This window comes from Microcaecilia unicolor, chromosome 1 (assembly GCF_901765095.1).
Source record: "Microcaecilia unicolor chromosome 1, aMicUni1.1, whole genome shotgun sequence".
In the NCBI taxonomy this organism is placed as follows: domain Eukaryota; kingdom Metazoa; phylum Chordata; class Amphibia; order Gymnophiona; family Siphonopidae; genus Microcaecilia; species Microcaecilia unicolor.
In genome coordinates this window covers 154,007,690-154,030,033 of record NC_044031.1, presented here as the reverse complement: position 1 = coordinate 154,030,033, position 22,344 = coordinate 154,007,690, and the positions used below count along the sequence as shown (strand labels likewise).

At 47.7% G+C, this 22,344-nt stretch overlaps 1 protein-coding gene across 2 annotated transcripts in view; it reads right to left on the bottom strand.

Annotated features, from left to right (window-relative positions):
* The window catches only part of AHR (aryl hydrocarbon receptor), a 225,378-nt gene that overhangs the window by 111,290 nt on the left and 91,744 nt on the right, over positions 1-22,344 (bottom strand). For both annotated transcript variants that reach the window (XM_030201479.1, XM_030201488.1), the window contains exon 3: positions 13,033-13,139. In XM_030201479.1, the coding sequence (XP_030057339.1) occupies positions 13,033-13,139 (107 nt within the window). The remainder of the gene's footprint in view (positions 1-13,032; positions 13,140-22,344) is intronic.

The window sequence follows — 22,344 nt, the reverse complement described above, 5'->3', positions numbered from 1 at the left end:
CTTAGTGTGTCAGCAATGACCACTTCATTTCCCGGTACGCATTGTACTTCAAAGGTTTATGTCTTAAGGCTAAATATTATTCTATTTTTATTTATTTATTTATTTATTGCATTTGTATCCCACATTTTCCCACCTTTTTGCAGGCTCAATGTGGCTTACAGAGTTTTGTGTAATCATTTAGGTGCAGTGGCCAGCGTTTCTCTACAATGGAGACCAGTGGCTTGTTATCAGTTTCAACAGTCACTTCTCTAATGTAGATGCACACATGAAAACACTCCTGCGCATACACTATGGTTAGAGGCTCTCTCTTTATTTGGGCATAGTTTTGCTCCATCTTTGTCACAGGATGCATGTACAAGAGGTTTTTCATTTTGCAAAAAGCAAGGAGTACTGAAAGCTTTGCTGGGAAATGTGGGGTCATAAAACTTGGGAGAGGAGTAATATTGTGGGTAAATTGATATATTCTATGTTTTAATTTTCTTAAAAGCCCAAGTAATTATTACCTTGTTTAAACTGCCTCGTGCAAAATAGTCTTACGTGCCTTTTCCAGGCATATTCCTGAATTTAATCTATTATCTCAATTAAAAGGACAAGAGGGAAACAGTTAAAGAAAGGAGCAACCTTCACTGAATAAATTGTAGTCCTTTTGAAAGTCATTGAATGATCAACCTAGAACACACCAAATAAATTCTGAATGACTTTAAACATATCCTCCTCCTTAGCACAGGTTTAGAGGAGACTTACAAGTACATATTAGTAAGGTTTCAGCTCCAGTTTGGTCTTCCCTGTGAAAGATCACCTGAAAGGAGAATATCACTTCAGTGTTGCAGGGAAAGGATCACAGTTGTAGTTGGTGATTCAATCAGTAGAAATATGGATACAGAATACTTGGTGGATATGAAGACTACCTGGTAACATGCCTGTCTGTAGCACATATGTCACCTAGATAGGATTTTAGACAACTTGAGGAGGCACCAGTTGTTGCATACAGATACCAATGACAAAGGAAGGTATAGGAGGAAGGGCCTAGAAACAAATTTAGGCTTTTAGGTAGGAAGTTGAAATCCAGACCCTCCATGCTGTGTGAAGGACTCTAGAGACATGCAAACCTCTGGAATCCTAAAGTGTGGATGGGACAATGTTAAAGGTTTCAACAACTTTAGGTCTCTTAGGAATTTGGCAGCATTTTTGGGAAGGTAGAGCCTTTTCTTTCAGAACAGACTCCATCTTAACCAGGGTGGCACTAACTTAAAAAAAGGGACATAAAACAGCCTTTAAAGTAGAATATAAGGGAACGCTAACAGTCACTCAACAGCCCATGGAATGAAATTATATTATTTTTGAAGACAACTAGCAAACCAGGGAAGTTAACAAGAATCTATATATATAAAAGGCACCACTGAAGCCTCCAGCCGGAAGTGTGAAGCGCCAGAGATATCCGGTTTCCCCATGAGTGAAGGAAAATCAGAGGGGGGAAGGGGTGGAGAGAGATGCCCTCACTCTCTCTGTAACACAAACACAGAACAGCAGGAAACTTAACACTGAAGGACTGAACTCGGAGAGGGAGGGGGAGAGGCAGGGACACACACACTCCCACATGCACACTCTGAAGAAAACCTTGCTAGCCCCCCCGTTTCATTTGCATCAGAAACGGGGCTTTTTTACTAGTTCTGATATAAAGGATATAATCAAAACAAAAGAAGTCCACCTGCTTTTAAGAAAAGGACAAATACATTTGAAAGATTCTAAATTATCCCTATCAACTGCTAGGCAGCTATAAAATACAAACAAAACACATACTTTGAAATGTCTGTGCAAATACTAGAAATTTAAAAAAATAAGATATGAGGGTTAGAATGCACAGCATTGAATGAAGTTTGTTGTGATTTTGTTGGGAATGTAATTCCACATCCAGATCAATTACTTTTTCAGGTTTTGAGTGCTCCTTTGATTCATTTCAAAAATGGTCTATTTAGAAGCTGTATTGCTGTACACACATTTTTCAGCTGCATGGTGACAAGAACTTTTGAATGCTTGATTAACCATATAAGTACCATCTTTTATTATTTATTTTTTAAATATCTTTTTTTTTTTTAATTGCTCCAGTTTCTTACTTTCTATAGAACCTTCACCTTCGACCCTGTACAAGGTGCATATAAACTTGCTTGCATTACATGTTAACATTAATGTTGCAATGCTTATGTAGAGTGAAACTGTCAGTAAGTAATGAAGTCTCAGGCTATTTTGATATTTGTTTAGCTTATATCCTGACTTTTCTGTTTTTAATATTCTACTATGTTTTTTTGGGTTCCTTTACATGTGCGAGGACCAATATGTATGACCAATAGGAAAGTGCTATCCTAATTTTTCCTTCTGTGTATATGTGCCAATGATCTTCTCATTATTTAGACTGTATTCACCACTTATACTACTAATACTACTTAACATTTCTAGAGCGCTACTAGGGTTACGCAGCGCCGTACAGTTTAACAAAGAAGGACAGTCCCTGCTCGAAGGAGCTTACAATCTAAAGGACAAAATGTCAAGTTGGGGCAGTCAAGATTTCCTGAACAGAGGTGTAGTGGTTAGGTGCCGAAGGAGACATTGAAGAGGTGGGCTTTGAGCAATGACTGCCATTGCGGCCCTTTTACAAAATGGCAGTAGGGCCACCGCATGGGTAGCACACGTAGAATCCATACTTCCACGGCCCCTTTCCCAGGGAGTAGGCATTCCCGGAGGTAATCGGGCAGCGCAGATGCTAATTACCACACTAGTGCTAGTATAGGTTTCCATAGACAGGGTAAATCACCTGATTTATTGTGATGATATCAATACGCAAGAAGCTGGAGTAGCTGGAGGTGTGCCTGACGTTTAAATGAGGCTGGTCAAGGTATTATTTTCAACAACCTCTATTTTGTTATATTTAGTTAACTAGAAGTCGTACTTGGGAAATATATAGTATGGGTTGGGATGTAATTGTATATGTTTTGTATCAGGTCTCCTGATGAAGTAATAAGGAACACGGCCTGTGTTGAGACCGAGGAAAGATTTTGACTCACTGTTGGAATATATGTGAATCATCAGAAGAAGTTCAACTTGTGATTGCCTTGAAGGAGGAATGTGATTCGGCTGCTTGAAGACAGCATTGGATAAATTGGACACTAAGCGGACTGGAATCATAGTCATTTATCCAAAATGTGGCTATAGTGCTGTTTGTAGTTATAACAACAAACAGTTATTTGTTGGACATGGTTTAAGCCACTTTGAGTGGAGAATGTTTATTGCATTCAGGTAGCATAATATGTGTATAGGCATTACACTTCTTGAATAGTATGAGTTGTGTATTTATTGTGAATAGCGAAGTTACTTACCTGTAGCAGGTATTCTCCGAGGACAGCAGGCTGATTGTTCGCACATAAGGGTGACGTCCACGGCAGACCCGGGTCTGGAAAATCTTCCTAGCAACAAAAGTTGCTAAAGCCTTCGAGCGCACGGGTGCTGCACCGCGCATGCGCGGTCATCTTCCCACCTGTCGCGCGAGAGTCCAGCTTCAGTCAACTTATGAAGCAAAAACAAAGAAAAGAACAACTCCAAAGGGGAGGTAGGCGGGTTGGTGAGAACAATCAGCCTGCTGTCCTCGGAGAATACCTGCTACAGGTAAGTAACTTTGCTTTCTCCGAGGACAAGCAGGCTGCTTGTTCTCACATATGGGTATCCCTAGCCCCCAGGCTCACTCAAAACAACGTAAGTACATAAGTAATGCCATACTGGGAAAAGACCAAGGGTCCATCGAGCCCAGCATCCTGTCCACGACAGCGGCCAATCCAGGCCAAGGGCACCTGGCAAGCTTCCCAAACGTACAAACATTCTATACATGTTATTCCTGGAATTGTGGATTTTTCCCAAGTCCATTTAGTAGCGGTTTATGGACTTGTCCTTTAGGAAACCGTCCGACCCCTTTTTAAACTCTGCTAAGCTAACCGCCTTCACCACTTTCTCCGGTAACGAATTCCAGAGTTTAATTACACGTTGGGTGAAGAAAATTTTTCTCCGATTTGTTTTAAATTTACTACACTGTAGTTTCATCGCATGCCCCCTAGTCCTAGTATTTTTGGAAAGCGTGAACAGACGCTTCACATCCACCTGTTCCACTCCACTCATTATTTTATATACCTCTACCATGTCTCCCCTCAGCCGTCTCTTCTCCAAGCTGAATAGCCCTAGCCTCCTTAATCTTTCTTCATAGGGAAGTCGTCCCATCCCCGCTATCATTTTAGTCGCCCTTCTCTGCACCTTTTCCAAACAAGGTCAACTGGGCCTCGTAACGGCGAGGACATAACAAAAATTGACCTATGAAGAAACATCTGAGAGTGCAGCCTGGAACAGAATAAAAATGGGCCTAGGGGGGTGGAGTTGTATTCTAAACCCCAAACAGATTCTGCAGCACCGACTGCCCAAACCGACTGTCGCGTCGGCAATCCTGCTGAAGGCAGTAATGAGATGTGAATGTGTGGACTGATAACCACGTCGCTGCCTTGCAAATCTCTTCAATACTGGCTGACTTCAAGTGGGCCACTGACGATGCCATGGCTCTAACACTATGAGCCGTGACATGACCCTCAAGAGTCAGCCCAGCTTGGGCGTAAGTGAAAGAAATGCAATCTGCTAGCCAATTGGAAATGGTGCGTTTCCCCGACATCCACTCCCCTTCTGTTGGGGGTCGAAAGAAACAAACATTTGGGCGGACTGTCTGAAGGGGCTTGTCCACTCCACATAGGCCAATGCTCTCTTGCAGTCCAATGTATGCAACTGACATTCAGCAGGGCGGGTATGAGGACGGGGAAAGAATGTTGGCAAGACGACTGACTGGTTCAGATGGAACTCAGACACCACTTTCGGCAAGAACTTAGGGTGAGTGCAGAGGACTACTCTGTTATGATGAAATTTAGTATAGGGAGCATGGGCTACCAAGGCTTGAAGACTTGCTGTCACACCAGAAGGCAAACCTCCTCCATTTAAAAGAGTAACACCTCTTCGTGGAATCTTTCCTGGAAGCAAGCAAGACTTGGGAGACACCCTCAGAAAGTTCCAAGGAGGCGAAATCTATGCCCCTTAACATCCAGGCTGTGAGAGCCAGAGACTGGAGGTTGGGATGCAGAAGCGCCCCCTCGTTCTGAGGGTTGAAAAACACTCCAATCTCCACGGTTCTTCGGAGGACAACTCCAGAAGAAGAGGGATCCAAATCTGACACGGCCAAAAGGGCGCAATCAGAATCATGGTTCCGCGGTCTTGCTGGAGTTTCAGCAAAGTCTTCCCCACCAGAGGTATGGGAGGATACGCATACAGAAGGCCTGACCCACAATGTAGGAGAAAGGCATCTGAGGCTAGCCTGTCGCAGGCCTGAAGTCTGGAACAGAACTGAGGAACCTTGTAATTGATCTGAGTGGCAAAAAGATCCACCGAGGGGGTGCCCCACGCTTGGAAGATCTTGCGGACAACTGTCCTGTTGAGAGACCACTTGTGAGGTTGCATTATCCTGCTCAACCTGTCGGCCAGACTGTTGTTTACGCCTGCCAGATACGTGGCCTGGAGAAACATGCCATGACGACGGGCCCAAAGCCACATCTGGACGGCTTCCCGACACAGGGGGCGAGATCCGGTGCCCCCCCCCCGCTTGTTGACATAGTACATGGCAACCTGGTTGTCTGTCTGAATTTGGATAATTTGATTGGACAGCCGATCTCTGAAAGCCTTTAGAGCGTTCCAGAACACTCGCAACTCCAGGAGATTGATCTGAGGACTTGATTCCTGAAGGGACCAAGCTCCCTGAGTGTGGAGTCCATCTACATAAGCTCCCCACTCTAGGAGAGATGCATCCGTAGTCAGCACTTTTTGAGGCTGAGGAAAGGACGTCCCAAGGTCAAATTGGATCGAATTGTCCACCATATCAGGGAGTTGTGAAAAACAGGATTGCATCTTCTAGATCCCCTGCAGCTTGATACCACTGGGAAGCTAGGATCCATTGAGCAGATCTCATGTGAAGGCGTGCCATGGGAGTCACATAAACTGTGAAGGCCATATGGCCCAGAAGTCTCAACATCTGCCGAGCTGTGATCTGCTGAGACGCTCTGGCCAAGGAAACCAGGGACAGAAGGTTGTCCGCCCTCGCCTCGGGAAGATAGGCCTGAGATGTCTGAGAGTCCAGCAGAGCTCCTATGAATTCTAGTTGTTGAACTGGAAGGAGATGGGACTTTGGGTAATTTATAACAAACCCGAGTAGGTCCAGAAATTTGAGAGTCATCTGCATGGACTGAAGAGCTCCTGCCTCCGAGGTGTTCTTCACCAGCCAATCATTGAGAGAAGGGAACCCATGCACTCCCAGCCTGCGTAGCAACGCTGCAACGACCACCAGGCATTTGGTGAACACCCGGGGCACAGAGGCGAGCCCGCAGAGGCGAGTCCAAAGGGCAGCACACAATACTGAAAGTGCTGTGTTCCCAGACAGAATCGAAGATACTGCCTGTGAGCTGGCAGTATTGGGATGTGTGTATAAGCATCCTTCAAGTCCAGGAAGCATAGCCAGTCATTTTTCTGAATCATGGGAAGAAAGGTGCTCAGGGAAAGCATCCTGAACTTTTCTCGAATCAGATATTTGTTCAGGGCCCTTAGGTCTAGGATGGGACGCATCCCCCCGTTTTCTTTTGCACAAGGAAGTACCTGGAATAGAATCCCAGCCCTTCTTGCCCTGGTGGCAAGGGCTCGACCGCATTAGCGCTGAAAGAGCGGAGAGTTCCTTTGCAAGTACCTGCCTGTGCTGGAAGCTGAAGGACTGAGCGCTACCTGATGAGGTAGATGCTGAAGGCGCCCGGTGGGAGAGTTTGTCGAATGCGGTTTCCCGCTGGTGGAGCGGCTCTTCCACCCGTTCGACTTTCTCGCCGAAAATATTACCCCCCCCCCCCCCCCCAGCAAGGAACATCCGCAAGCCGCTGCTGGACCCGATTGTCGAGGTCAGAGGCATGCAGCCATTGAGAGTCTGCGCATAGTCTCTGGACGCCACATCAAAAGAATCGTAAGTACCCCTGGACAGGAATTTATGACACGCCTTCAGCTGCCTGACCACCTCCTGAAACACCTCCTACACAACAGGAGAACAGACAAGAAAATCATCACAACTACGAACACAAAAGACCCCTACCAAACAATTCAGGTGGGATACATAAACACCAGATCAGTAGTAAATAAAACTACAACAATGACTGGATCACAGCAGACAATCTTGACCTAGTACTCATCAGCGAAACCTGGATCCACGATCACAAGGACCCCATAATCCTAGAACTCTGCCCCCCCCAGGCTACAAAATCACACACTGGACAAGGAAAGAAAAAAAGAGGAGGTGGAATAGCAATAATATTTAGATCACACTTCACCGTAACACCAAATGCTGAGTCTATAACGCCAAAACTCGAAATTGCCTCAGTTAGAATCCACCATGCTACCTTGCTCGACCATCTAAATGTGGTCCTGTTCTATAGACCACCAGGAAATTGGCAAGAATGCCAATCAAACTTCATGGATTTTATATCGAATACATGTATATCCAACTTCAACTTACTCATAATAGGGGACATAAACCTACACCTGGAAGACCCTAATGCAACCAATACACATGACTGCAAAGACTTCCTACACCTATGGGACCTTAACCTGCCTAATATGCAAGCTACACATGTTAAAGGACACACAATTGACCTCCTTACACACAAACTATCTTTAGACTCAAACCTTATATTATCAGATACAAAATGGACGGCCGTACCATGGTCAGACCACAATAAATTAAGCGTAGCCCTACAATAGTGGAAAAAAGACACACACCCCAAACAAGAAAGCACAACCTACACCACTAGAGGGCAGATCGATCCTGTTACTTTCTGGCAACAGAGCTACAAAAATGAATGGTTCGCACAGAGTCCAAACACTATCTCCAAAATTGGGATGACAGATGCAGGAGCATACTAGACGAAACTGCACCACTACAAACAAGAACCACACGAAGACACAGCTCAACACCTTGGTTCAACGAAGAACTGAAAAAACTAAAAACACAAGTCAGGAGACTCGAACGCGCATGGCAAAAAATGAAAAATGAACATACACTTAAAGATTGGAAACAAATGCAAAGAAAATACAAATATACAATAAGACAAACCAAAAGAGCATACTACAAAACCAAAATAGGACCAGACTACAAAGACGCACATAAACTCTACCAACTTGTGAACAAATTAATAGACACCACACCGGTTACCACAGCCAGCACAGACACCCCATTGGCAGATCAACTTGCCAAATACTTCAATGAGAAAATTATAAAAGTTCGATCCACACTACCACTCAACACCACTGATCAAGAAAAATTTATGGATTGCCTGGACCCTACTCCCGGTGAATACCCAGCAGATCGAACCTGGAATGACTCTGACCTGCTAACCAAAGAAACCGTAACTCAAGCACTCAACAAATTCTCCAAAACCCACTCCAAACTGGATATTTGCCCCAGTAACCTAATAAGGTTCGCCCCCAAACGCTTCATAACAGACCTTACGTCACACCTGAACTACATGCTACAAAACGGACTTTTCCCTAAGGACAAAGGAAATATATTACTTACACCCATACCCAAAGACTTAAAGAAAAAACTAAATGACACAACCAACTATCGACCAGTAGCATCCATCCCCCTGATATCAAAAATAATGGAAAGTATGGTAACCAAACAACTCACCAACTACCTAAACAAATTCACAATACTACATGAATCACAGTCAGGATTTTGATCCAACCATAGTAATGAAACAGTGCTAACCACTCTCACAACCAAATTTAAACAACTAATTGCAACTGGAAACAATGTGCTACTCCTACAATTCGACATGTCCAGTGCGTTTGACATGGTCAGCCACCAAATACTCTTGAACATTCTAGACTACTTCAGTATCGGAGGAAACGTACTAAGATGGTTTAAGAGCTTCTTAACAGGAAGAACTTATCAAGTAATTTCAAACTCAAAAATGTCATCACCATGGAAACCTGAATGCGGAGTACCACAAGGATCACCGCTCTCACCAACCCTTTTTAACCTAATGATGATACCTTTAGCCAAATCACTATCCAACCAAGGACTCAACCCGTACATCTATGCAGACGATGTCATGATATACATCCCGTTCAAACAAGACATAACTGAAATCACAAATGAAATCACACACAGCCTCCAAATAATAAACTCATGGGCGGACGCCTTCCAACTAAAGCTAAATGCAGAAAAAACACAATGTCTCATCCTATCCTCACAATACAACACAAACAAACCCAATACCATAAACACCCCAGACTACACCCTTCCGGTCTCAAACAGCCTGAAAATTCTGGGCGTCACAATTGACCGAAATCTCACATTCGAAGATCATGCGAAAAATACAGCAAAGAAAATGTTCTACTCAATGTGGAAACTTAAAAGAATCAAACCTTTCTTTCCAAGAGAAGTATTCCGCAGCCTAGTACAATCTTTGGTGCTCAGTCATTTAGACTACTGCAATGCCATTTATGCCGAATGCAAAGAACAAATCATTAAGAAGCTTCAAACCGCTCAAAACACAGCAGCCAGACTCATATATGGGAAAGCGAAATACGAAAGCACCAAACCCCTAAGAGAAAAACTACACTGGCTCCCACTAAAAGAACATATTGCGTTCAAAGTTTGCACCCTGGTCCACAAAATCGTTCACGGAGAAGCTCCGACATACATGTCAGACCTTATAGACTTGCCTATTAGGAATACAAAAAGATCATCACGCACATTACTCAATCTCCATTATCCTAACTGCAAAGGGCTAAAATATAAATCCACATACGCGACCAGTTTCTCATACATCTGCACGCAGCTATGGAACGCATTACCGAAGGCCATAAAAACGACACAAGATCTAACCATCTTCCAAAGGCTACTGAAAACAGATCTTTTCAAGAAGGCATACCATAAACATCCATCTTAAACACTACACAACAACACTATACACGATCTATACAAAACCGAATTCTTACCAAATGACTGATTAACCTCTCTGATATTAATGATCAAGCAATACCACTTTAAACCTTAAGTTGAACAAAGTCTCTCTATAGTCGATGACCTAATGTATGTTACAATCCAATTTATTATTCAGGAACCTTCATGCAATACCATAATTTATTCTTCCTTACCATGTATGCATGTATGTATAGTATATATATATATATATATATATATATATATATATATATATATATATATATATATATACACACACACACACACACATATACATACCATGATTTGTTCGTTTAATGTTATGTTCCATATTTGTTGCCATGTATGCATGCACCTTAACGCAATACCATTTGTAATTCTATTACCCGGAAATGGCAACCGCCATTACGGCAAATATAAGCCACATTGAGCCTGCAAATTGGTGGGAAAATGTGGGATACAAATGCTACAAATAAATAAATAAAAGGCCTGGCCTGCTCCGAAGGGAGCTGATCGACCAAGTCCGCCAGTTGCTGCACATTGTTCCACAAGTGAATGCTTGTGTAGCGCTGGTAGGATTGGATTTTGGAAATGAGCATAGCTGACTGGTAGGCCTTCCTCCCAAAAGAGTCCAAAGTTCGAGCCTCCCGTCCCGTGGGCGCCGAGGCTAAATCTCTCGTACTTTTGGCTCTCTTGAGAGCAGAATCCACAACTCCGAGTGATGAGGCAACTGGGCCTTCATCAACTCTGGGTCCCCATGAATCCTATACTGGGACTCAACCTTCTTATGAATGGTGGGGTTAGATAATGGTTTCATCCAGTTCTTTAACAGTGTCTGTTTAAGGACATTATGGAGAGGAACAGTGGACGACTCCTTAGGTGGCGAAGGATAGTCCAGGACCTCGAACATCTCAGAACTGGGCTCATCCTCAGTTACCATCGGGAAGGGAATGGCCATAGACATTTCCCAGACAACGGACAAAAAAGACAATTCTCCAGGGGAGAAAGCTTTCTCTCCAGTGAAGGAGTGGGGTCAGAAGGAAGGCCACAAGACTCCTCTGAGGAAAAATATCTTGGATCTTCCTCTGCCTCCCACGAGGCCTCTCCTTCAGTATCGGATAGGAGTTCTCTGACTGCAGTCAGAAGCTGAGCCTGTCTCGACGCCAAGGAACTACGTCCTCGATGGCAATGCCGAGATGTTGACTCCCGTGCCGGCGGTGACGAAGCTCCCTCCATCGACGTGGAGTCAACTCGGGTGGCAGCCGATGCCGCAAGCGGCACAGACATCGAAGGCCTCACCACAGGTGGGGAGCCAGCTGGCACATCCATTGACGGTACCGACAGCACAAGCACCCCCGGTACCGGAACAGATGGTTGCAGCAGCCCTTCCAGGATCCATGGAAGAATGGCTCGGAGGCGCCCATCAAGAGTGTCTATCGAGAAAAGCTGTGGAGTCGGTGCAGGAGTCAAGGCCAAAATCTGCCGAGGAGGAGGCGGTACCAGGCTGTACGGAGACTGGCGCATCGACACCTCGTGTATGGAGGGTGAGCGGTCCTCCCAGCGTCGACACTTCACTGGTGCCGATTCCCTTGACGCCTCGGAACTCTCGGTACCGTGATGAGAAGGGGACCGATGAGGTGCTTCTTTGCCTTCGCTCGAGGCACGTCACCGGTACCCCTGGGTACCGACGAGGAGGAAGTGGAATCCACACGTTTCCTCGGGGTCGGGTCCGAAAGGGGTCGGTCCCGATGGGCCTGCACCGCAGGAGCCCTCGAGGCAGGTGGAGACCCACTCGACGGTTCACTGCTGCCAGCATGTGATAGTCTCTGGACAGCCATTACCTGCGCGCCCGAGGTCGATGCACTCTCCGGTGCTGACATCGACACCGCCGACGCCGAAGTACTGGGCAAAGCTCCAAACAGGCGTTCCCGTTGAGCTTGTCTCGACACTTGTGTCCGCTTTTTAAGGCTAAGACACAACTTACATGCGTCTGGGCGATGGTCGGGCCCAAGGCACTGGATACACCACGCATGAGGGTCGGTGCCTGAGATTGCCCGGCTGCACCGAGTGCACTTCTTGAAGCTGCTGGTGAGCCTCGATGTCATCAACAGAAAAATAGCGGCGGCAAAATCAAAATTTGCGATGGTGCCAAAGGAAAGGCACAAAAAAGGGAGAAGACCCGTACGGGCGGCCAAAATGGCCGCACACGACAACAAAAGGAAACTTGAGGGGAAAAACTAAAGAAACTAAGGGAAACTTTTTTTTTTTTTTTTAAAGAAAAAACGAAACAGCTCATTAACAAGCACAAACGGAGAAGAAAAAAACGCGAAAGCCGGCTAAAAACAAAGGCTCTCTTTTACTGGGGCACAGAACCGCCGTAAACCGCTCCTGACCGCAGAAAAAAGAAGACTGAAGCAGGACTCTCGCGCGACGAGCTGGAAGATGGCCGCGCGCGGTCGAAACCTTTAGCAACTTTTGTTGCTAGGAAGATTTTCCGGACCTGGGGCTGCCGTGGACGTCACCCATATGTGAGAACAAGCAGCCTGCTTCTCCTCGGAGAAGAAAGTAACATCCTTGTTAGTTAATAAATGTTAGTTGGTTTGATATTCAGATGTGTGGATTAGTCTAATGATATGAAGAGTAATTCCATGACTAAGTTATGTAAGGACAACTTAGTATTGTAGTAGTAATGAATATGCCCGAGAGAGAGATTTGCATGTTTCACCTCCATTATATGCAAATCTCTCATGCATATTCATTAGGGCTATCCTGAAAACCCGACTGGCTGGTGGGTCCCCCAAGACAGATTTGAGAACCACTGCCTTATAGTGATCCTATTCCCTTTCACCTTCATCCTATGCCCTTTCATTCCAGAGCTTTGTTTCAATTGAAAGAGATTTACCTAAATGGATAAAAGTGTGGACAAGGAAAAGCTTATACCAGTACACTGTGTAACTAACCTGTAGTAATAGTTCACCTTCTTGCAGATGAAGTATTTCACCAGGCTTTGATTTTCGACTGTTATCATGAGTGCCATTTCCATCTAACTTTGAAGATTTTAGGGCAACTGAAAAACAAAACAGACAGTATTTTGGAAAACTTACAACCAGTGTTTCTATAGAATTGTATACAAGGATGTGAAAAGGTCCCCCTCCCCACTCCAATTTCCCATATTACTGCATATGTGTCACACTGAATGGATTCTGATATTTAAACAAAATGTAATATTAGACAAATGGAACCTGAGTAAACACATAACCATTTTGTAATTATTACTTCATTTATTTCAGGAACAATCAGAAAAACAAGACTGCCTGTGAAAAATTCTTAACTCATCTGGATCATATAGGCTACAATAATCTAGTAGAGTTTTCAAATCCCTGATACATTAGACTACTCTTTAAGACAACATGTGTTAAAACATAATCAGTTGATTATCTTGTTACAATATTTATGTCTACATATTGTAATATTTATATCTATCCTATATAATAATTCTCACCTCCAACATTCTAATGTGCCTGGTACCGTGGCTCCCTCGGAGGTGGTCTGCTAGGCAGTTTAGGATGCACTGACATCAGTGATGTCACTGACAGCTGATTCCCTGCCTGGGAAACAGCTGTCAGTGCCCCCCCCCCCCCCTCGGCGCAATACCCAAGCCCCTGCCCTGCAAAACCGCGAGCCAGGCAGGGGGAGGAGTAGGGAAACACGCTCCTGCCTACCAATCAGCTCTCAGTGCCCCCCCCTCAACGCAACACCCAAGCCCCTCCGCAGCACCCAAGCCCCTACCCCCCCTCGACGCATCACCCAGGACCCTCCCCCCAGTGCATCACCAAAGCCCCTACCCCCCCCCCCCCCCCCTCTCGGGCACATCAACTCCCTCGCCACCCGCAGAGATGACAGCCAATGCCAGATGCCATAGGTTTAAAATCTTTTTTTTGGCTTTTTTCTTTTTGTACCGGCCGCTGCTGCTCAACAGGAGACGCAGCAGTGGCCGGACAGAGTTAGTATTGGCGGCTGCGGGTGGCAAGGGGGTTGATGTGCCCGAGGGGGGGTAGGGGTTTGGGTGATGCGCCGAGGGGGAGGGGAGGGTCGCTGGACATGGGTGGCTGGAGGGGGGCAGGGAGAGGGGAGGGTTGCTGGACATGGATGGCTGCAGGGGGGGGCAGGGAAGAGGGAGGTGGGGAGGGGGTCCTGAGACCAGATGGGTAGCTGCAGGGGAGGGCAGGGGAGACAGAAGGGTCACTGGACATAGGTGGCTGCAGGGGGGGCAGGGGAGAGAGGAGGGTCGCTGGACATGGGTAGCTGCAGGGGGAGAGGAGGGTTGCTGGACATGGGTGGCTGCAGGGGGGCAGGGGGAGAGGAGAGTCACTGGACATGGGTGGCTGCAGGGGGGCAGGGGGAGAGGAGAGTTACTGGACATGGGTGGCTGCAGGGGGAGCAGGGGAGAGAGGAGGGTGGCTGGACATGGGTAGCTGCAGGGGGAGCAGGGGAGAGAGGAGGGTCGCTGGACATGGGTAGCTGCAGGGGGAGAGGAGGGTTGCTGGACATGGGTGGCTGCAGGGGGAGAGGAGAGTCACTGGACATGGGTGGCTGCAGGGGGGCAGGGGGAGAGGAGAGTCACTGGATATGGGTGGCTGCAGGGGACCAGGGGGAGAGGAGAGTTACTGGACATGGGTGGCTGCAGGGGGGCAGGGGGAGAGGAGAGTCACTGGACATGGGTGGCTGCAGGGGGAGCAGGGGAGAGAGGAGGGCCGCTGCACATGCGTGGCTGCAGGGGTAGAGGAGGGTTGGTGGGGAGGGGGTCCTGAGACCAGATGGGTGGCTGCAGGGGGAGCAGGGGAGACAGGAAGGACGCTGCAGGGGGTGATTACCTTGCTAGCGCCCGTTTCATTGCCTACCGAAACAGGCCTTTTATACTAGTATATTATAAAGCTGTACTTCGAGCATCCAATAAACATGGTTATTATATCCTTAATGCCACAATCAACAAAATTACACTAAAACTATCAATGAATTAATACATTCAATTTAAAAACAAATTAGAAACTGTAAATGAAAACGGATGAAGAAAAAGTATGGACTGTACTTTTATCTAGCAGTAGTGCCAAACTCAACCCTGTCATGTATACAAGGGCAGGAATACTCCCTTTATATTATCTGGTCTCAAAAAATACTGAATAGTCTATTTTTGTCTTAGGTTGGAAGGGAAAATTAGGTTCTTACCTTGATAATTTTCTTTCCTTTAGTCATAGCAGATGAATCCATTACCAGTGGGTTGTGTCCATCAACCAGCAGGGGGAGATAGAGAGCACTGAAAAACCATAGTGCCTCATGGCCAGCTAGCTCCATCTGCCTCTTCAGTATTTGAAGCTTCCAAAGCAGTGCTACACCGCAAAGCATAATAACATGAACTTTCCTCACAGCGAATGAACGCCCCAAAACTGGAGCTATAAGTCAAAGGAGGGAATGAACTCATCCTCCTGTAACTGAACAGAAATCCTGAAGACTGTTTTCCAACTTCTCCCAATGAGGGAACATATCTATAGGAAAAACTGAACATAAAAGTAACATTAATCGAATAATGAACCACTGAGGGAGGGCTCATGGATTCATCTGCTATGACTAAAGGAAAGAAAATTACCAAGGTAAGAAACTAATTTTCCCTTCCTTGTCATCAAGCAGATGAATCCATTACGAGTGGGATGTATCAAAGCAATCCCTAGATAGGGTGGGAACAAGTCACACCACGTGCCAGCACTTGTGCTCCAAAATGTGTGTCCCTCCTGGCAGCCACATCCAGCCTGTAACGTCGGAAAAAAAGAGAGCTTCGAAGCCCAAGTAGCTGCACTACAAATCTCTTGAAGAGAGAGTGCTCCAGTTTCAGCCCAAGAAGAGGAAATCGCTCTTGTGGAATGTGCCTTAAAGGCTTCAGGCGGAGGCCAGCCAGATAGCAGATATGCTGAAAAGATAGCTTCTTTGAGCCAACAGGCTATAGTGGCCTTAGATGCTGGAGACCCTCTGCGTTGGCCTGACAAAAGAACAAAAAGATGGTCAGAGGTACTGAAGGCATTTGACATGCGCAGATATTGCAACAGAGCCCTTCGCACATCCAGAAGGTGCAACTGCCCATAGGCTTCTGGAAACTCCTCTTTAGAAAAGGAGGGCAGGAAAATAGGCTGGTTTAGGTGAAATGCTGAAACCACTTAGGCATGAAGGAAGGCACCGTACGTACCATTACTCTGGACTCTGAGAATTGCAGAAATGGGTCTCGACAAAACAGTGCCTGGAGCTCAGATACCCGTCTCGCCGATGACACGGCCACCAAAAAGACCGTCTTTAAGGTCACATCCGTCTACGAAGCGCGCCTAAGCGGCTCGAAGGTCGAGCACTGAAGGGCCTTTGAAACTAACCCCAGGTTCCAGGCCGGACACGGAGCCCGCACGGGAGGACGGAGCCAAAGCACCCCTCTAAGAAACCGTGTTACATCCGGGAAAGCAGCCAAGAGAGGCCAGCGACCTTCCCTCGAAAACATGCTAAGGCTGCGACTTGAACAAGCAGGGAATTATAGGCCAAGCCTTTTTGTAAACCATCCTGCAAAAAGTCAAGTATCGGCGAGACAGAAGCCCGCATGGGTGTGATCGCTTTAGAAGCACATCAAGCCTCAAATTTGCGCCAAATCCTAGCATAAGCCACAGAAGTGGAACGCTTGTGAGCCTGTAGGAAAGTGGAAATGACTTTACTGGAATATCCCTTGTCTCTCAATTGCGCCCTCTCAACAGCCCGGGCCCTGTGACAACAGGTTCGGTACGAGAGGTTAACGGCAGGGGATCCTCGACCAGCATCCGCCGGAGGTCCGCATACCACGGCCTCCTGGGCCAATCCGGGGCAATGAGAACCACCTCTCCTTGGTGAAGCCGAATCCGCAGGAGTACTCGCCCTATCAAGGGCCATGGAGGGAACACATAAAGGAGGCCCTGAGGCCAGGGTTGAGCCAAGGCATCCAACCCTGCCGAGCGAGGATCTCTCCGTCTGCTGTAGAAGCACGGGACTTTGGCATTTGTGCTTGATGCCATAAGATCCATTACGGGCTTTCCCCATTTGGCACATATCTGCAGGGTCGATTTGATTCCTGCTCAAATAATTGGCTTGCACGTTGCTCTGATCTGCAATATGAGCTGCTGACAGAAACTGCAGATGAAGCTCGGCCGGCAGGATTCCCATGTGAAAATGACGCACGTTCAGAGACTTGTTGACTTGTTTTTAAGTCTAGGATAGGCCGAAAAGACCCTCCTTTTCGCGGCACCACGAAGTAAATGGAGTAACGGCCAGAGCCGCATTCGGCGGAAGGTACGGGGGAAACCGCCCCAATGTCAATCAAGCCTTGCAAGATCTCTACCGCCGCCCGTTTGGCGGCAGAACCGCATCGGGACTCCACAAACACGTCTCTTATCGGGGCATTGAATTCTACTCTGTAGCCTTCTCTGATCAGGTCCAAGACCTACTGATCTCAGGTAATCTTGGCTCACTCCTCGAGAAATAGGGAAAGTCATCCTCCTATCACAGGAATCGAGAAGGGGGCCGGTGCACCATCATTGAGAGGGTCGCCCATGAACTCCAGGTCTTGAGCCTGCTACTGCGGAACGTTTGTCCGAGCGAAAGGAGTTCCTCTGCTGAAAACGGACACGCGAAGTGAAGCCAGCAGAACGCCCCGGGCGGTACCTTCTAGCTTCACGGAAGCGAGGTCTGTAAGAGGAGGGAACCGCCTGACCCTTGGAAGAAGGCTGCGGCCTACCCTCGGGTAAGCGCTGGGGTTTGGCATCCCCCAGGCCTTTCACAATTTTCTCCAAATCCTCACCAAACAGGAGAAGGCCTTGAAAGGGCAACTTCACCAACCTTTGCTTAGAGGTCATGTCAGCTGCCCAATGCCGTAGCCACAGAAGACGGCGAGCCACCACCGCTACAGCCATCTGTTTAGCCGAAGCTCTGACCAGATCATAAAGGGCGTCAGCCAAAAATGACATGGCCGACTCCATCCGCGGTGCCACCTCCGAAAGGGGCTCTGCTCCATCTCCGGGCTGTTCCACTGCCTGTTGTAAGCAAGTGAGGCAGGCTCGGGCAGCGTAGAAGCTGCATGCAGACACCCGTAAGGATAGGCCTGAAATTTCAAAGGACCGTTTCATAGCTGCCTCCAGGCGACGGTCCTGCATGTCCTTCAGGGCAACTCCTCCTCCCACTGGGAGGGTAGTTTTCTTTGTCACAGCCGTGACTAGGACATCCACTTTAGGCACTGCTAGGCGCGCCAAATGCTCCTCACTTAGAGGGTATAATTGCCTGGCGATTTTCAAAGGCCCCTCGGGGTGAGCCCATTGAGCCGTGATAAGCTCTTGGATGGAGTCATGCAAAGGAAAGGCTCGAGCAGGCTTCTTAGTACTTGCCATCCTCAGATTACTGGAGGAGGTCTCAGTACTCCCAGGGTCTTCTATAGAGAGGACCTGCAAGGCATCAGTAATAAGCGCTGGCAGCTCATCGCGGTGGAAAATCCTCACCGCAGAAGGATCATCTGGATCCGGTGGGAATCCTGCATCTTCTGGCTCTCCAGACCACGAAGGCCTGCCAGACCCCTCAGAGTCCTCACATCCCGACCACGGGGCCGGGGGGGGAGGGGGGTGCGCCACTCTCTGAAGGGTAACCCACCCTTCTGCGCTTGTCTTGCGGCCATCTGTCGGGGGAAAACGCGCCTGACGGTAATCCAAGGCCAGACTCCACTGGAGGGGATACAGAAAGCAGGGCCGCAGACGACCCCTGTGGAAGAGCTCTTTTAACATGTATGCATTATGCAGCAATAAAACAAATTCAGGGGAAAATGTCTCACCCTGGCCTCCTGGTTCCAGTCCGGGGGAAACAGCTCTTTTATTAGCCTCTACACGAGGCGCCCCTCCAGGCTCAAACCCCTCCGCCTCAGCGGGGGTCGCGCCATGCTGTTCCAAAATGGCACCCGCTGCCAGCTCCACGGAGCGGGAAGGAACATCGCTCGCCATGCTCGGGCCGGCTCTACCGTATGAAAAGCACGCCTTACAGAGCCCCACTGCAGATTTGCGCTTGCCACCAACGAAACAGCGCTTTACTTTCTCAGCAGCCATCGCCGAAAGAGGCGGAAATTCAAAATGGCGGATTCGTGCCAAAATTGTCCCGAACGCGGGCCCTCCCCGGAGGAGCTACAAAATACTCTTACCTCACCAGACCGAGTCTCCGAGCTCCCGTCACGCTGCACAATCAGAAGAAAACCTCTTTTCTGGGATCGCAGCGCCAAAGCGCGACGCAACTTTTTTTTTTTTTTTTACGCTCTGATGAAAGTTTGAGGCAACAGCGAAAGAGGCAAATTTCCAACTCCGGAGGATCAGTAGCGTGGGAAAGGCAGGGAAAAGGTGAACCTATGTGCCTGCATCCACAGCGTGGACAAAGACAGGGACAGGGCTTGCCTATTTGTCTACTTCCACATCGGGGACCGGGTAAGGCAGGGAAAGGGCTAACCTATTTGCCTTTAAAGTGGGCACCATCAGCCACAACACCCCTGCTACAACTGGCAAAAGCACAGGAGCCACCCCAGGCAGATTTTCTGAAGGAGCTTGAACAAGCTGCAACCACCCTGCTAGGGAGATAGAGAATACTGAAGAGGCAGATGGAGCTAGCTGGCCATGAGGCACTATGGTTTTTCAGTGCTCTCTATCTCCCCCTGCTGGTTGATGGACACAACCCACTAGTAATGGATTGATCTGCTTGATGAGAAGGAATAATATTTATATTTAAAATTAATGCCAAAAAAGTATTGTTTGTGAAGTTGGGATGTCCCTTTCTAGCTCTTTTTCCACACTAACTCACTATCAGGCTTATTTTCGAAAGAGAAGAGCGCCCATCTTTCGACACTAATCGGGAGATGGGTGTCCTTCTACCAGGGTCACCCAAATCGGCATAATCGAAAGCCGATTTTGGGCGTCCCCAACTGCTTTCTGTTGCAGGGACGACCAAAGTTCACGGGGGCGTGTCGGAGGCATAGCAAAGTCGGGACTTGGGTGTGCCTAACACATGGACGCCCTCGACCCATAATAGAAAAAAGAAAGGCGTCCCTGACGAGCACTTGGCCGACTTTACTTGGTCCCTTTTTTTCTTATGACCAAGCCTCAGTAGGTGCCTGAACTGACCAGATGATCTCCCCTTACTCCCCCAATGGTCACTAACCCCCTCCCACCCTCAAAAAACAACTTTAAAAATATTTTGTGCCAGCCTCAAATGTCATACTCAGGTCCCTCGCACCAGTATGCAGGTTCCTGAAGCAGTTTTAGTGGGTGCAGAGAGCTCTTCAGACAGGCGGACACAGGCCCCCCCCAACTGTTACACTTGTGGTGGTAAATGTGAGCCCTTCAAAACCCACCAGAAACCCACTGTACCCACATCTAGGTGCCACCCTTCACCCATAAGGGCTATGGTAGTGGTGTACAGTTGTGGGTAGTGGTTTGGGGGGCTCAGCACACAAGATAAGGGAGATATGCACTTGGGAGCAATTTGTGAAGTCCACTCCAGTGCCCCCTAGGGTGCCCGGTTGATGTCCTGGCATGTCAGGGGGACCAGTGCACTACGAATGCTGGCTCCTCCCACGACCAAATAGCTTGGATTTGGTCGTTTCTGAGATGGGCGTCCTCGGTTTCCATTATCGCCGAAAATCAGAAACGACCAAGTCTAAGGTCGACCTAAATTTCAGGATTTGGGCATCCCCGACCGTATTGTTTCAATAATATGGGTTTCCCCGCCCCTTCACGCGGCCATCCTGTGAGGGTGTCCCCAGGAAAACTTGGGCGTCCCTTTCGATTATGCCCCTACACGTCCTTAAAATATCAAATGGAAATGCAAAATTATATTCTGAAGCTCTAAAATTTCCAAGGGGTGGAATGATAGAAATAAAGAAACATATATATATCAAAAAATAAAAAAGAAGAAATATAGATGAATTAACAAATATGGTATAAGGGCTCCTTTTTACAAGGTAAAATTATGTATCATACCTGATAATTTTCTTTCCATTAATCATAGCTGATCAATCCATAGACTGGTGGGTCGTGTCCATCTACCAGCAGGTGGAGATAAGAGAGCAAACTTTTGCCTCCCTATATGTGGTCATGTGCTTGCGGAAACTCCTCAGTATGTCGATATCAAAGCTCCATCCGCAGGACTCAGCACTTAGAGAATTACACCCACAAAGGGACACTCTGCCCAGCTCACCACCGCCGAAACGGGGGAGGGAAATTAACCCAGCTCATCCCCACACAAGTGGGGGAGGGGAATCCGTCCAGCTCATCCCCGCGGAGCGGGGGAGGGACACCACCCCGCCGATGCGGGGGGATCTGGCTTATCCTGCAACCGCAACCGCGGGAGGAGCTGACTGACCCTAACACCGCCGAAGCGAGAGGGGTACAAAGCTGCCCTACAGCCGCACAAAGCAGGAGGGAGTGCCGGCAGAATTTAAGTCTCAATCCAGCCCCGTAAAACGGAGGGGAGAGGAATGCAGCAGCTCACTGTAACACAAACTCGTCTCAACTCTTGAAGAATCCAAGTGAAAAAACTTGAACACGAAGTCCTCCTGAAGTAACTGAAGACTAAACTTGAACCTAAAATTCAACCAGAATATAAACAGTACAGATATCTGGGAGGGGCTATGGATTGATCAGCTATGATTAATGGAAAGAAAATTATCAGGTATGATACATAATTTTACCTTCCATATCATCATGCTGATCAATCCATAGACTGGTGGGATGTACCGAAGCAGTACTCACCCAGGGCGGGACATTGAAATCCCTGACCTCAACACTGAAGCTCCAAACCGGGCCTCCGCCCGAGCAGCCACAGTCAAGCGGTAATGCTTGGAGAATATATGGGCCGATGCCCAAGTTGCCGCCTTGCATATCTCTGCCAAGGAGACGGACCCGGCCTCTGCCATCTAGGCCGCCTGAGCTCTAGTGGAGTGGGCCTTCAACTGAATCGGCGGCACCTTCCCCGCGGCCACATAAGCCGCTGCAGTGGCTTCCTTGACCCATCTTGCCACTGTAGGCTTAGCAGCCTGCAGACCCTTACGAGGACCTGCAAACAGGACAAACAGATGATCCGATTTCCGGAAATCATTGGTCACTTCCAAGTATCTGATGATGACCCGTCTCACATCCAGACATTCGAGAGCAGAATACTCTTCTGGGTAGTCCTCCCTACGAAAGGAAGGG